The 16,378-nt window shown below is 42.7% G+C and overlaps 1 protein-coding gene and 1 long non-coding RNA gene across 2 annotated transcripts in view; one reads left to right on the top strand and one right to left on the bottom strand.

Moving 5' to 3' along the window:
• Nucleotides 1–303: 303 nt before the first annotated feature.
• Nucleotides 304–3,162, bottom strand: LOC119088347. The gene is made up of 3 exons (XR_005092004.1): nt 2,778–3,162; nt 2,531–2,615; nt 304–1,117 (listed from the first exon to the last, which is right to left on the bottom strand). It is a non-coding gene; the product is annotated as an uncharacterized LOC119088347 (long non-coding RNA).
• A 338-nt stretch (nt 3,163–3,500) lies between these two features.
• Gclc (glutamate-cysteine ligase catalytic subunit) overlaps nt 3,501–16,378 on the top strand; it is a 42,891-nt gene continuing 30,013 nt past the window's right edge. The window contains exon 1 of the mRNA XM_028859832.2: nt 3,501–3,922. Coding sequence (XP_028715665.1) covers nt 3,773–3,922 — 150 coding nt within the window. The 5' untranslated portion in view covers nt 3,501–3,772. The remainder of the gene's footprint in view (nt 3,923–16,378) is intronic.

The following is a 16,378-nucleotide window of genomic DNA, read 5'->3' on the forward strand; positions in this document are numbered from 1 at the left end:
TCGTCTGAAACGGCTGCCACGACAACGACCTTCCTGCGGGACCAGCGACGGCGGCGGCGCAGCCTTTGCCGGGGACCAGACCCCCACCGGGCGAGCCGCCCGCGCAGAGTGCTGAGTCACGGTGAGGCGGCACGGCGCGCCCGAGGGGGCGGTCCGGCGGTCACGTGGCCAGCGCTCCCACAACAACGGCGGGCGTGCGAGCGAGCCGGCGAACCGGGCGAGCGACGACACCCCGGCACTGCCGGGACCGCCCCCCCCCAGCGCCAGCTCCGCGGCCGGGTTTTCCCGCGGCCGGTGGGCGGGGCCTGGGCGCGCGCGCGCTGGCTCGGTGGGCGCGCGGAATTTGCGCGCCCTGCCTGCTGGGTGTCCCCAAGACCCAGAGAGGTTCGGGTGCGCCTGGGATCGTGGCGGAGGGAGGGGAGAGCTGGTTCTGCAAGCTGGGAGCTTTCTCTCCCTTTCGCATCCCCCCTCCACCCTCCTTCTCCTCCCGGGACTCGCGGCCGGCTGAAAACGACGCTCCCCAGCTGAAACCCTGCGGGCCGGCCGTCTGCAGGGTGCAAGCCTGCAGACGTGCAGGTGCAAAGAAATGCACACGGGCCGAAGGGAGCCGCTGGCCGAACGTTGATGTCGCGGTGGTGCCTCTTTTTCTTTTTGAGCATAGCTAAAGGCGCTGCCGGGGAGAATGACTTAAAATTTGGCACGTCTCTCCAGTGGCGCCACAGTGTCTGTGCCTAAGTTATGGTCCGGAGCTCTGAGACCCTCGTTTGCGGGGTGAATGATCAAAATTCAGACATAGGGCTAGAGAGCTTCCCTAAGCGATGGTGAACCCCATTCCAGTGCAGGCCAACTCAGATCACCGAGTAAATCCCCAGTACGGTCAGGATCGCGTCGGAATTTGACTATGCTAGAACTTGTCGGTTACTGAACCGCGCAGATCTGCTTCCTCCTGACACTTGAGTTGACATTCTCCCAGGAGACCACTTCATGGTCTCTCTGTGAGAAAACAGCAGGTGTGTGGAGAAAGCACTTTCTAATGTGTAAACAAGTCTACACCAGCTCTTTCAACGAAGTGGAGTGCGGGCCGCATGTCAAACTTTTCAGAAGCCACCTTAAAGATCTGAAAAGAAACTGGGGGAGCAACGTAAATAATGTGCTATTTGTTTTAACCAAACATCTGAAATCTATTAGGTCAACATGTAATTAATATTTAGCGAGATATTTTTATTTTTGTAGTAAGTCTTCGAATCTAGTCTCCTGGGGGGGGTCACTAAATTTTCATCGGAGGATTTAATTTGCATTTCGATTCCATAAAAATGTACAGTTGAAAATTCAGTAAGTTCACATTCCAAACTTGTTCCTGATTTATGTGTAAGTGTCCCTGTTACCAAGTGAAAGATGAAATGTTGGCGGGTTAGTTGTCTTCCTCTATCCCAGGCTGGCCTCAAGTCTGTGGTAGTTCAATCAAAACCTCCTACGGGGAGGTTTACAGACATGAGACACAACTGCCAGCCGAAACCCATTTGAAACATATTGAGAACAATTAAGTTTAATACAATTAAAAATCCACTTTTTAGAGTCCTGTCAGTGGCACTCCCAATGCTTAATAGCCACTCGAGGCTGGTGGCTATTGTGCTGAATCATGCAGGTGTATGAAAATGTGGGGCGAGACTTTGAGAATAACCAAATGATCATTGGGATAGTTTACATGCAGGTGAAACAGCCCTCCCCCACTCCCATACCCGCTCATTCCAGAGAAACTAACACTTATTAAGCACCAGTCTATATTGAGTACTTTTCTTTTTTTCTTTTTCTTTTCTTTTTTTTCCCCTGGAACTCACTTGGTAGCCCAGGCTGGCCTCGAACTCACAGAGATTCGCCTGGCTCTGCCTCCCAAGTGCTGGGATTAAAGGCGTGCGCCACCACCGCCCGGCGTATATCGAGTACTTTTCTAGAAGTACAACACACACACACACACTTCATGTCTACTCCAAAGAAAGCCGCTACCTAACATATATAGTGTATAAGCAGAGGTGTCTACAAATTCAGGCACAATACAGAGTAACCCGGACGCAAAGGAGTGTGTCAGTTGGAGAATCTCAGTCATGCAGACAAAAAGGAAGAATGAACGGAGGACCAGAGCATAGTAGTTAAGGACTATCCATACACATGAAGGGTGTGGGGCGGGCACAATATGGTTGGGGTTAGTGAGTAGCGGAGGTTGAGTGAGTGGGGGAAAGTTTGACTGAGGTTTTTTTATTATTATTATTTCAGCTATGTGCTAGAGATAGACACCGTTGTCTGTCTCCTCAGTTTTAGATCTCATCTAACCTATGCATACGCCCACTCACATACATCCCACTGTGGAAATCACAGCCATACTTCCAATATCCATGGCCTCAAGCTCTTTGATGGGCACATTCAATATAAAGGCAGTGAGAAATATTCTTATCATGCTTTCATTGATCAGTGTTTATTAATGTGATTAGTGTTTATTAAATATTAACTCTAAGACAAGTGTAGAAATTCATACCTATAATTCCAGAACTCAGGAGGCTGAGCCAAGATGAACTCCAGGCAGTCAAAGCCAGGTCAGGTTACATAGTGAGATCTTGTCTCTAAATAAGTGCATAATAAAAATGTAACTACAGTCAAGGAGAAAGGGTGTAATAAATGTTTTCTGCCCTCTATCCATGAATGGATCATCTAGTTACTGCATATTTTCATCCAGTTGCAAAACATTAATCGAACAATTATTCCAGTGCAAGGTGTCACCTTACCTTCATTCCCACCAAATCCAGTTCCTAGTGCCTATCTATAGAAGGCATGGTAGAGCTCTCCTGAGCAGTATTCTGACCGGTGCTGGATGCATCTTAGGTTCTGATGGTGGGGGAACTTCTGAAGACAACTCCCCACACTGCCCACTTGGACATAGTCACAAGACTCTTCTGCATAATAAATGATGTTTGTGCCAACCAGATCCGTTGGCAAATAGTTAACTTAGAGGATTTGCAATGATTGCATACATATGCCAAACCCCTTTGTAGACACATGAATTCATGTAAATAACCAGCAGTCAACTCCATGTACATCCATGCCATGTGGAGTCGTACAACACCCATTAAAAAGTATTACTCTAACTTTATACATAGAGTTGAGCAGGCATTTCAGTTGACTCCCGAGTTAATTTTTTTTTCCCCCGTCTCTCACCGTTTTGTAAGCATGAGGCCCTTCCCACCTAAAAACTAATCTGGTCGGCTTTTCATTAATTCAAACAATCGTGCTTTTTTTTTTTTTTTTTTTTTCTTGACCCGGATTTTATCTCTTGGGACTAAGACTTCCCTGTCCTTATTCGCCGCTAGCCAGGCCACCCGCGGACGCCCACGGCCTCAGCCCCGCCCCCGCGTCCAGGCCCCGCCCCCGCCCCGCCGCTTCGGTCCCCGCCCCTCCCCGGTCGCAGCCTATAAAATCCGGAGCCCGGCGCGCGGAGCGGCAGGCGAGTCACTGGGCATGCTCGGTGCTGGCGCAGCTTCGGGTCGCAAGTAGGAAGCCCGTGCACGACACCGGCGGCGCCGAGTGGAGCGCTGCCGCGGCGGCCTGGGCCGCAGGGCCGGCGTGGGAGCGCGAGGCCGGGCGGCGGCGAGAGACCGCGTCCCGGGCTGTCACCCGCGCGGCGGGGTCCGAGCCGGAGCGGGAACGGACGGGACGCCCGCCGCGCGGCCCGAGGGCGCCCCCAGGGCGGAGCTGCGGCCGGGAGGAGGACTCGGACTCGGCCATGGGGCTGCTGTCCCAGGGCTCGCCGCTGAGCTGGGAAGAGACCCAGCGGCACGCCGACCACGTGCGGCGGCACGGCATCCTCCAGTTCCTGCACATCTACCACGCCGTCAAGGACCGGCACAAGGACGTGCTCAAATGGGGTGACGAGGTGAGCCCGCGCGCCTTTGTTCGGCCAGGCCGCCCGCGGCCCCGTCGCTGGCCGGGCTCGGCGCTGCGCCTCGGGCTCATTCATTCACGTCCGGACGAAAGCGGCTCGGGTGCTGGGAGGGCTCACGGCGAAGTGTGTGTGTCTGTGTCTCTGTCTGTCTGTCTGTCTGCGTGCCTGCCTGCCTCCCGCCGTCCCGTCACACAATTCGCCTTGGAGATAAGTGTGAACGGGACTGACTCGCCCTGGTTGGCATGCTATCACGTTTCAATTCTCCAGGGTGTTTGCTTCGGCCCTCCATCATCTAGGTTCTTTTAAGCGGCCGTCACATCTCACCCCTGTCCACAAACTTTAGTTAGAAATTTAAACAAATACATTACTACATCTAAGGGCTTGGGGCTGCCTCCCTACACGGAAGACCCAACTATCCCTCCCGTTTAACAGTGAAGGCTTACAACTCAAAGGTTAGGTGAGACCGGTTAGATCCTGCCGCTAAGCATTACCAGTCAGTGCTGGATGAAATCGGCATGATCTCTGGGACCTGTTTGTTGAAATCATCTGAAATTGGCAACGCTAAAGCTGTTGTTTACTTAGTTTTATGTACTCCCTGCTTTTAAAAAACACCTTGATATAAGATAATAAAGCTAACTGACTCCTTGAGGAGTCTGTCCCTTTGTTGTGTGGGTTTGGCATAGATAGAGTGCCACTCCTATAATAATAGTATTATCACCTTTGGGCTAAGTTTCAAAGTGTTACTGCACCAGCATGGAATATCTTCCTGCAAAAAGTTAGTTTTTCTGTATCTAACGTTGGTAGATGACTGCTATTTTTGAGAGGCAGTGGTAAAGTGAAGAATTGTTCTGGGACTAGGAAAATATAAGGACTAATAATTCACATTTCTACAAAAATTGTGTATCATTCTTTCCAGGAAAGGGACACACAACATGTTGGGCAGTTCTCCAGTTTTAGTCTGAAGTTTGTTGTCTATTTACAACGTCTGACAGTTAGTTATGCGTTTGTGTTTTGTGGGTCATTTACAGGGCAGGGACATGCTTCTCAATCACTTGTTTTTCCTAGGGCTTAACCATGGTGCCTGGTATGGTTGGCAGCAGGTCATTGTGGCATCCTTTAAAGTTTTCTTGGAACTTAACCGTGTTTGAGCAATCAAAAATTTACTTTTGCATCCTTTGACGTTTAACTGGGACTCTATACTCCATAAAAAGAAAAGGAAGGCCGTTAATGTCTTTGTAACTATTGCAGGGAGAACTGCATCCACAGGACATGTTCCCTGCGGTTGAAGCACAGCTGTTCACTCCAGAGTCTCCTCCTTGCCTTTTCTCTAACCAGGAAACCACCTGGATCCTTTTCTCTTTAAAAAATAAATAAATAAATAAAATGCTCCCCCTGTTGGCAAGAAGCGCATGTACAACTATGTGTTTCAAGTGACTTGCCCTTGCTGGGTCAAGAGCTGTAGAGTAGGACCTCAAGTGACAGGCTCTGGTGGCTCTGTGTTGGCATAGGTTTGCCTTCCTCCCCACAAACAACAGAGAGGAGCAGAGACGCCTGGCAATCCTGTGCACTTGTCTTCTGTCTGTTTAGGCCCAGCATTCCAGCCAGTTAACACTTGGCTTTTTAAAGAGATTTCTTCTGTGTAGCTCTGGCTGTCCTGGAATTCACTCTGTAGACCAAGCTGGCCTTGAACTCGGAGATCTGCCTGCCTCTGCCTCCAGAGTACTGGGATTAAAGGCATGCTCTGCCTCCTGAGTACTGGGGTTAAAGGCATGGTCTGCCACCACCCAGCCAGTGAACACTTCTTGAAAAGAGGATATTAGGCAGGTCTGTTGAGACGTTAGACTTCAGAGGTGTAATCCTCTAATAAGTTGCCTGGCTAAAATGGCTCCTACTTTAAATGATGTCAAGGATGTTCTGTGAAAACGTTGTGGCTGCTGAAACTACATTCCCAAATTTCTTTTTGCAAATATCCTGTCATAAGTGACATAAGCTGATAAGCCGAATTTTCTCCAGCCTTCCAGTGTTGAGAATTTACTAGGAAATAGCCTGACACCGGAAGAATTAGAACTGCGAAAAGTTCCTAGATGATAAACAGGAAAAGTCCCTACCCTGCTGTCACTCCTGAAAGGGCACTTCAGTGGAGCATTGGTCTCCTCCTCCAGGAGGTTCACTCTCCTGCCTTTGCCTTTGGAGTACAGATACTGAACCTCCCCTTCCACATTGCTTCTGGCAGTCTCATGCTGAAGTTTTTGTTGATTTCAGCCTATGTACAAGAGCTAGAAGTCTGTACAAGTCCTTGTGCACAGTGGGGACTTCCTGTTGCACACCCTGAAGAATTGTCTGAAGGCTGGTCAGTTTCTTACAGATACAAGTGGAGAAAGGTGCTGAGTGCTATGGGCCCTGGAGATGAGATAGTCCTGCTGGATAGAAGTGTTTTAGATGTGATACGTTGCACTGGATAGGCGTGATACCAAATACTACTTTACAACCGCAGTCTTCAACCTGTGGGTCATGACCCCTTTGGTGATCACATGTCAGATATACATATCAGATTTATGCTTCATAACAGTAGCAAAATTACAGTTATGAAGTAGCAACAAAATAATTTTATGGTTGGGGGCCACCACAAAATGAGGAGGGTTGCAGCATTAGGAGGGTTGAGAACCACTGCTTTACAAGGTTTGATGTTGCATCTGTCCAGCCTTGGACTTAGTTGGAAAAAACCAGAAAGAACTGCAGCCAAACCTTAGAACTGGTCATGGTTGTGTTTGGAAGAGAGCCTGCCACTTCAGAAATATGTGGCTCTGTGTATGAGGACAGTGTTTATATCTCCACATGAGAAAGAACCTTGTATTTAGTGTTTGCCAAACTGAGTTGGATCTTGAACCTGCTTGCTTTACTTTCTCTCATTTCTTCAAGCTTTTACAGTTCAAGTACGTACAGTTTGGAGATATATAAATATATATATATATATATATACATATATATGTATATATATACATATATATGTGTATATTTATATTTATATTTGGTGGTTTGTTGTTTGTTTTTAGTCTGTTGCCCTTGGAAGCATGGCTGGCTTTGCTATTTTGTTTTTCTTCCTGCATATGACTATTTCACCTTTAATATGACCAGTCTTAGTTCTCGCCAGCATTTGTTATGCTGTTTCTTTGGGAAATGGAAGTTTAAACTTGAAGAACAGGTACAGGTTTTGTTTATAGCTCAGTGCGTGTATGTTGATGGAGGAAGCTGGGCGTGGTGGCACATGCCTTCAACCTCCAGCATTCAGGAGGCCTAGGTAGTCAGGTCTCTGTGAGGTCAGCCTGGTCTATGTAGTGAGTTTCAAGACAGCTAGGGCTGCATAGAGAGACCCTGTCTCATAGAAAGTAACAAATACCAATGCAGGGCTAGGGACACAATTCAGTCAGGAAGTTCTTTCCTAGCATGCACAGGGCCCTTGTTTCCAATCTCCACCATTCCCAGAAAATAATGGGAATTTATTGATCTGGGAAATCTAAAATGCATAAAGCAATAACTTCTTTTTAATGTTACTGTCAGCTGTGTGTACAGCCTTGTCTGTTACTTAGTAGCAGAATTGAAACCTGATTCTAAAGTTTGGCATGTTACCAAATCTCCTTTTACAGCACTCAAACTAGGCAGGTTATGGAGCTGTCTATCAGGATCTATAAAAGATGTCATGATGTGCAGAGAGCAAGTGAAGTTCTGAGTGAACACGTATTGTTTGACTTGAGTCATGTCAAGGACCAAGACCTCAGACTCAGTGGGAAATTGGCAAAGCCTTCCTCTGGTCTGAGTGTGAACACTGATGGTGTGTGCAAGTAGAGTGTTTTTACATCCTGAGACCGCTCACCTACAGAGAACTCCTACAAGACTAGCTAATCCCCCCACCTGTAGAGACCTCTTACAAGACTAGCTAATCTACACACACACACACATACACACACACACACACTCACACACACACTCACACTTGTGCTCACCTGCAGAGACCTCCTACAAGACTAACTAATCTACACACACGCACACACCCATGCTCACCTACAGAAACCTCCTATGAGTGTAGCTAATCCCCACCCCCACGCTGTACATAAGAAACACATGGAGGTTCCTGGTTGTTGCTCTAGTTGGTGCTGCACCATCAGAGCAAGCACAGCCTACCTGACCTCAACTTTTCTGTACTTGTATCTGTGTGTCTGTCCTTTCTTCATCTCTGCCCCAAATGATGAGACCTTTCTTAAATAATATGCATTAATAAAAATGTTAAACAGTAAAAAGTTTTAATGCGCAAAAAGAAAGCAATCATTTTCATATTTTTAACCAAATACAGTAGTTCTTAAAGATATGTCTTCCCCAAACCTGGTTGTTCCAAGTTTTCTTCTTTATCTCAAGGACACTACCTGAACTTTATATCCCCAGCCCTTTTAAAAATTTTGAAACAGGCAGGCCTTGAACTTGTGATCTTCTTGTTTCAGTCTTCCAGGTAGCTAGGGTTATAGGCTTGTACCACCAAGCCTCACTTTATATCTCATTTAAGTAACCATAGTCATTGTGAGTGAGACATTCCATATGTTTTTTTTTTTTGTTTTGTTTTGTTTTTGCAACCAGATCTGTTCCATTAGCTTAGTGTATTATGCTGAAATTTTAAAATGGCTTAACAGTTAAGAGCACTTGTTACTTTACCAGAGAACCCAGATTCTATTACCAGTACCCACATGGCCTCTCACAGCCATCTGTAACCCCAGTCCCAGAGAATACAGCATCCTCTTCAGAACACTGAGGGTACTACACTCATGTGGTACACATACATACACATTCACAAAATAGGATGATAATAATAAAATAGCTTTCAGAATCTCAATTTATTTCAGAACTCAATAGTATTTTAGAACAATGTTTATTGATTTACTAAAATATACTGTTGAACACAACTCATTTTTTTTCTGTTTTTGAATTTTATTTATCTTAAACTTTATCATTAAAAAAATGTTGCATATAAAAGAAAAATCATAGACCAAAATTAGACCAGACCCAAAGACCCAACAAGCTTCTGTTAGAATAGTGTCACCACTCTAGAGAAGGTAGGACCTGGGATAATGGAGCTGATAAATGAGGTGGACAAAAGTCTCATGCAATAGCCAACTTTATTCAGAGCCTCAGACAGTTTATACTCTGAGGGTTAAGAAATCACAAGAGTAAAGTGTCCAATCACAAGAAGAAGCCACACATGGCAAAACCCAGAACAAAACATGTTTTCCATAGAGACATAGAAAGGATAGTTTAAACAGTTAATTGAATAACATTAGCAAGCAATAACGAGCGCTCTGAAGTCAACTCACTCCTGTCCAATGTACATAGGAGGAGCACGCAAACACATTCCAAGAACAGTTCCATGTTTTGAAGAAACTGAGGTCACAAGACTCTTGTTTCCTTAGAGTTTTCTCACAAGCAATCAGAAGTCTCTCACATAACTCCATTCTTGGGCTATGTTCTGACAGAATAGCTTTCTAGAACAAACTGAAATTTCATGTTGGATTTTGTGCTTTGACATTTGAATGAATGAATGAGTGTGTGTGTGTGTGTGTGTGTGTGTGTGTGTGTATGTATCCACTACCAAAAATGAATAGAAGTAGAAAAGAGATTAGTTTTATATCCTTTCATAATTTGTGTGCATTACCTTCATTCTGTCCCTCCTTATCTCTTAATGTTTATTTAGCTTTTTTTCTTCTCTTTCCTATATATTATACTGTACACACATGTACATTTGTTTACATATATTGGCTAGATTCCAAATATAAGAGAGACTGTGAGAGGTTTTTTTCTTTCTGGGATTGTGTGACCTCGCTTAATATTATACATTCTGAGTCCATCCGTTTTCCTGCAAGTTATGTGATCACATTTTTCTTTAGAGCTAAATTGTGTGTGTGCGTGTGTGTGTGTGTGTGTGTGTGTGTGTGTGTACACATACACTATATGGATGCCAAATTTTCATTATCCATTTACCTGCTGATGGACAACTAGGTTGATTCCAATTCCTTTCTGTAATGGATAAGGCAATGATAAACAGGGGGTGCAAATATCTCTAGGGTAGAGTATGAGTTCTACGGGTAAACGCCCACAAGTGATATACCTGGGTCATGGTATTTCAATTTTTAATTTTTTGAGAAATCTTCAAACTGATTTCCATAATGGCTGTATTAATTTTCAGCCCCTGCCAACAGTGAATAAGGTTTCCTTTCTCTCCATATCCTCTCCAACATTTGTTGTGATTTATTAATGATAGCTATTCTGAATGGGGTGAGGTGTATCTCAGAGTAGGTTTAATTTGCATTTTCCTGATTGCTGGGGGTATTGAACAGTTTTAAAATAGTTATTGACTATTTGTGTTTTATTTTTGAACACCGTCTGTTTAGTTCATTTGTCCATTTACTGAATGACAGTTTTATTTCCTTGGTATTTAATTTTTGCAATTTTTGTAAACTCTGAATATTAAGTTCTTGTCTGAAGTGAAAACAGCTCATTTCTTTTTTTTTTTTATTTTTAATATTTATTTATTATTTATACAGTGTTCTGTCTGCATGTGTCCCTGCAGGCCATAAGAGGGCACCAGATCTCATTACAGCTGTTTGTGAGCCACCATGTGGTTGCTGGGAATTGAACTCAGGACCTTTGGAAGAACAGTCTGTGCTCTTAACCACTGAGCCATCTCTCCAGCCCCAATTCATTTCTTAATAGGCATTACAAAAATTCTGGTTTTCTCTCTCACTCCATTTCCTCACTCCATATATATATGGAATGAGGGATTCCATAGAAAAGGAAGGCAGCTTGTGTATTGTGTGTGTGCATACCTATGTGTTTGTTTATGCTGAATGTTGCTCCAGTGTTTGTTGAAGGACTAGCCTTCCTTCACTTCCAGAGGTGTACTTTCTCACTGTTAGATGTCGTTTTAGTTTTGTATTTGTTACATGTCCCTTGATCTGTGTTTGTGCTGATAACATTTTCCTTTAATTTCTGTAGAGAATGAAGTCAAGAAATACCATCTGTTTGTTTCTTAGTTTAAATTGTTCTACATACATTGACTTTCTATGAGTTTTACAGCCAGGTAGACAGTTTGTATAAAAAATAAATAAACCCTCATGAGATTTTGATCTCATTAGGACTCTATTGAGTACACATACCAGTTTGAGAGTTGGTACCTAAGCAATATTGAATCTTCTTTCTCACAAAGACGTACTTCTCTCCTCTTCTCTACATCTTCAGTTTCTCTCAGTGGTGTTTTATAGTTTTTGATGTATTGGTTTTGCACAAAAAAGAACAGATACACTTACTGGTTTCTGAATTTGTCTTTTATCCTGCACCCTTACTAAATTCACCTTTTTGAACACATTGAATTATAATAATTAGTGTGGTTCTGACAATTGCTTTTGATGTTTCAGGTCACCTGCCATAGGTTAGCCCCAATCCTCATTTTGCATATGCTTCCATGTTTTGAATGCCTTCCATGCTTGTGAATTTTACCTAGTTAGGTGCTTAGTGTTTACATATTCCTATATGCATCCATTATACTTCTGGAATATAATTATTTAAACTGAGGATCTTTAAAAGGAGTTGTTTTTAATAGCTAATGAGTAGCTCCAGAAAAATCTGCATACTTATGCATCCTCAACCTAGTACCTCTGAATTAGGATTTGGTTAGAGTCCAAATACCTGTGTCACTTTGGGTACTTCTACAAAACATGACTTAGTGAATTCTTGAGGAGGCTCTGCAGACCTCTGAGGGCTTTTCTTGTTTGTTAGGGTTTTATGTTACTTTTTGTTTGAGTAAGAGTAGGAAATGGAAGCCTCCCCACTTTGTTATTCTTACAGCTCCATTCTCCTTTGTCTATACTCTGTCCAAGCCAGCTGGCTTCCTGGTTCTAAGAACTCAATAACCAAGATTCAGCTGAGTTTTTCTTGTTTATTTTGTGGTGCCAGAGATTCCAGTCAGGGCTTTGTGCATTCTGGGCAAGTGCTTTTAATACCTTTTAACTGTTTTAGAATGTTCTAAATGCCATATAAATTTTGAAAATCATGGAATGCACACAACAAAATTTAATTCTTCTAGGTTGTCTGATAATAACCTGAAAACTGAGTTAGTAAGGGTTCATAGAGAAGACAGGCTCACACTCAAGCATGTCGTATTTGTTAGCAGAGGTTTCTGTTTGTATGCTTTTAGGTTTTGTTAAACATTTGTTTTGTAGCACCTGAGTATCAAACTCAGAGTTCTCACACATGTGAGCAAGAGCTCTTCTTCCCTAAGAGTTTTTTTTTTTTTTTGATACATCATAGTAAGTAACCAGAAGACCTGGCTGTGGTCCTGGTCTGTCCTAGGAGAGTTTGTGGTCCTACTCTGTTGGACTGCCTTATAGTGCTCTGTATTCAGATTGCATGTCTGTTGTGGTCAGGGTTTTATAATTTAACTAATTTCCACAATAAGGTTATAAAAAGTACCCTGAGGCTGAGCGGTGGTACACATGGCTTTAATTCCAGCACTCGGGAGGCAGATCTCTGTGAGTTTGAGGCCAGCCTGGTCTACAGAGCGAGATCCAGGACAGGCACCAAAGCTACACAGAGAAACCCTGTCTTGAAAAAACAAACAATAATAATAACAACAACAACAACAACAACAAAACCTAACAGAAGTACCCCGAAGACACATGTTCCAGAAGACACAGATGTCCATTCACATCCACCATCATCTTTGTAGTCCTGCAATATCCTTTTAGGATTGTTAAGTCCTTTGTTTCTAAAAGGCATGCTGATTGAGCAGAAACTATAAAATAAGGGACCCCTGAATATTTTCTGTGAAACTCTTAGAAACCATTAAAAATCTGAGGTGTAGATTGGGGAAATGGCTCCATTAATAAAGTGCTTGCCACAGAGTGTGAAGACCTGAGTTTGAATCCCAGGACCCATGTAAAAGCCAGCTGTAGAAATTCAAGCATCTGTAATCTCAGCGCTCTTACAAAGACGTGGGAGGTGAAGACAGGACAATCCCTGGAACGTCGTGGGCCAGTTAGCCTGATATACACAGTAGAAAAAGGGCAGACTGTCTCAAACACACTGGAAGACAAGGACCAACACATGAATGTGCACCTGTACATGCACATGTTGCACACAACAAAACTGGGATATGATTTTTATCTCGTTGAAATTAATGACAGGAGTTAAAGTATCACGGAGCTGGCAAGGGTCCATGTATCTGTGAAATCAGCCACACTTCTCTAAGTGTTGAAGATACTTAAAATAGCAGTGACTGTAGAGCTTAGAAAGTTAAAAAATAAATCCTCATGGAGGTTATTCTCTGAGAGCTGCAAGCCTCAGACATCTAAAGGGGAATTAAAAGCTACTTTATTGCTGGTGGACCAAAAGTTTGCTATGTCTATCTAGGGCTTAGGATCCGTTAACCCTTCTAGTCAAGTAGAATAAGAACCAGGAAGTAAATAGTCCTGAAAATACTTAAGTTCATGCACTTCACTCCCAGCTCCTACCAAGAGATGACTTATTCTGTACTCTGTTCTGAAGAGCTTGGTTGTCTAATTGCTTGGCTTAGAATAAACTATGGAAAATGGATTGAGGTAACAAAGAGCAGAAGTCAATTGGCCACCCCTGTAACTTCAAGTGACTTGGTTCATTATAACTAAAAAATGAAATTGCCTAAAGAAGTCTGTAGAACAAATAAAAAGTGTCTTCCTGCTAACAGAAGAAAGCAAAGTCGGTTTCAGAGTCCCACTTACGCATGGAGAAGTTTGTAAGCCTGTATTCTAAAGAGGCAACCTTGAGCACCAAGACTGCATTTAGGTAAAGGGTGCTTCTGGGAAAACAGAGTGGGTAAGGCAGTGTATCTGTTGCAGTGGGTGGCCACTTTAGGAGGGGTCAGTGTATGGGGCCTGCCAAGGTCCCCTGAAGAAGTGACACAGGAGTGCTCTGGCAGACCTGGTGTGGTCACTGGAGAAGCAGAAAGGCAAGTGTGCCTGCAACGTGGTGGGAGGGGTTGGATGGAGGATGTCAGTTGGCCTAATGCTCCTGGGAGGGTGTTGGGGAATTTGCTGTGAGCCCTTGAATAGTTTGGAACAGGGGAATGATCGATCTGTGCAGTGAAGGGCGCTGGGTCAGCCTAGTTGCACATTTTGTAACTTTCAGTTAAATAAGACCAGACCTAAAAGAAAATTCCAAGTAAAACAGTATTTTTGTCATCTGAATGAGATATTCCTGTATTTCTTTTCTCTGTTGCAATAAATACATATTATCTAGTATTAATCCTATCTACTATATATAGTAGGAAGTTTTCCTGTGTCCTGGCCTGCCAGCGTCAGGACAAATCTCTCCCACTTACATCCCCCAAGTAAACACACAGAGGCTTATATTAATTATAACTGCTTGGCCACTAGCTTAGGCTTATTACTGACTAGCTCTTACACTTAAATTAACCCATAATTCTTATCTGTGTTTAGCCACATGGCTTGGTACCTTTTCTCAGTTCTGCCTTGCCATCCTGCTTCCTTTGTTTCTGGCTGGTGACTCCTGACTCAGCCCTTCCTCTTCCCAGAATTCTCTTTGTCTACTTCCTGCCAGACTACTGGCCAATCAACATTTTATTTATCAGCCAATTAAAGCAACACCATATTCACAGCAGTAAAGAACAACATCCCACAGCATTTCTGTCTAATCAAAATGGAAGGTTTTAACTTTAACATAGTAAAATTACTTATAACAAAACAGTTATCAAGCAAGAATTACAGTTATAATATCTAGTCTATTTGTATTTGGCAAAATTAAAGAAAACATTCTATCTATCCTACATTTGTGAGTCTAAAGTTTTATATCTAATTTATCTTTTATCATAACCAACAACTACATCAAAGACCCCAGAAGGATATAATATTACTAAGTGAACAGGAAATGCATTGTAAGCAACTTCTAAAATTTTGGAAATAATAGATAGCTGCCTGCCTGGACAGTCATCCAAAGTTCTTCTGTAACTTTGGGGCATCCATTTTCAGCCTATAGGCCTAGAGTCTTAGATCTCTCAGTTGCTTCTCTCTGTGTCCTGTAGAATATCTGTCAGTTTCTTCTGTGAAGCAGGAACCTGAAGGACCATCTCGCCTTGCAAAGTTCAGTAGTCACCTTCCTATGTGACCTACATGTCCAGTCAATATAATATTTTGTCAAGCAGTCCAGGCAAGAACAGTTTCTTGCCCAAATGGCTATTTTTGCCAAGAAGATAAACTCCATGTGGAGTGTCTTCAACACCCATCTTCCTCTTTGAAGTAAATCAGTGCTACCAGGAGCAGATGTGTCTCACTATACAGAAAGTCTAAGTTTTTAAAACGTTTTAAATGCCATATTCTGTAGGTCTTTGAAGTGTTTGGAGATTACCTAACTAGCTGAAATATATCTATGTATACCTAGAAAACTTAACTAACATGACTATAAGTTTGACTATCGTAGAAGACTAATAATCTGTATTTCTTAATTATTACAATCTAAATGAGTTACATAAACATAATATCTTAAATGAGAGTAGAAATATATATATATATATATACAGTATAACAAAATTAACTTTGAATTTGTAGTAAACTAAAATCTATAGCAATGTAAAACATTTTAAACAAGTTGCTCTTTAAAAGTAGATTCAATAATCTACCCTTTCATCCTATCATATCTATATCCTATTCTTTTTTCTTTTAGAAAGATATTAACTATGACCAATAACAATTTGTAACCAATCTTTAACAAAGACAAATATCCATAATCCATTTTTTGGAAATGTGGGCGTAGTTTTTTACTCTACTTCCTCCTGTTTGAGGGCACTGGCAATCTTGGGGGGGATCCTGAGAAAATTCCAGACAATGTTCAAATCCAGGGAAGACTGGCTATATCCTTTGTTGATAGATACCATCTGTTAAGGTTCAGGAGGTCTGGCTTGATCAAATCTGACCCATCTTAACCTGGAACAAATCTATAGCCTTTTGCTTCCTGTGGAAACAAAAGCAGAGCCTCATTTCCAAAGCAACATATTCTTAGATCCGAGTTTTGAAGTCAAAATACCTTTAATATATATATTGATTTATCTCAGTAGCCTTTACAATCAAATGTCTTTCTGCAGTTAAAAATCCCAAAGACAACACAATCCAGATTCTCTGTGGCTTATTTTTATATTACTTTTACTACCTCTTTAAAGACTTTATTTTTTTAAAACTTTCTATTTCTTTATGTAACTGTCTATATTCCTTTTCCTGTCTCTTCTTTCAAGCCTATGTACATTTTTACACACACTATAAACTGTTTAGAGTTTATCTCATCTGAATCTGTCTTATTGTGAATCTGTTGCTTTAAATTACAGCAGCTAGTACTGAAATGGCAGCTTTGGCTGCTGGCTCCACC

This window comes from Peromyscus leucopus, chromosome 7 (assembly GCF_004664715.2).
Source record: "Peromyscus leucopus breed LL Stock chromosome 7, UCI_PerLeu_2.1, whole genome shotgun sequence".
Classification (NCBI taxonomy): Eukaryota; Metazoa; Chordata; class Mammalia; order Rodentia; family Cricetidae; genus Peromyscus; species Peromyscus leucopus.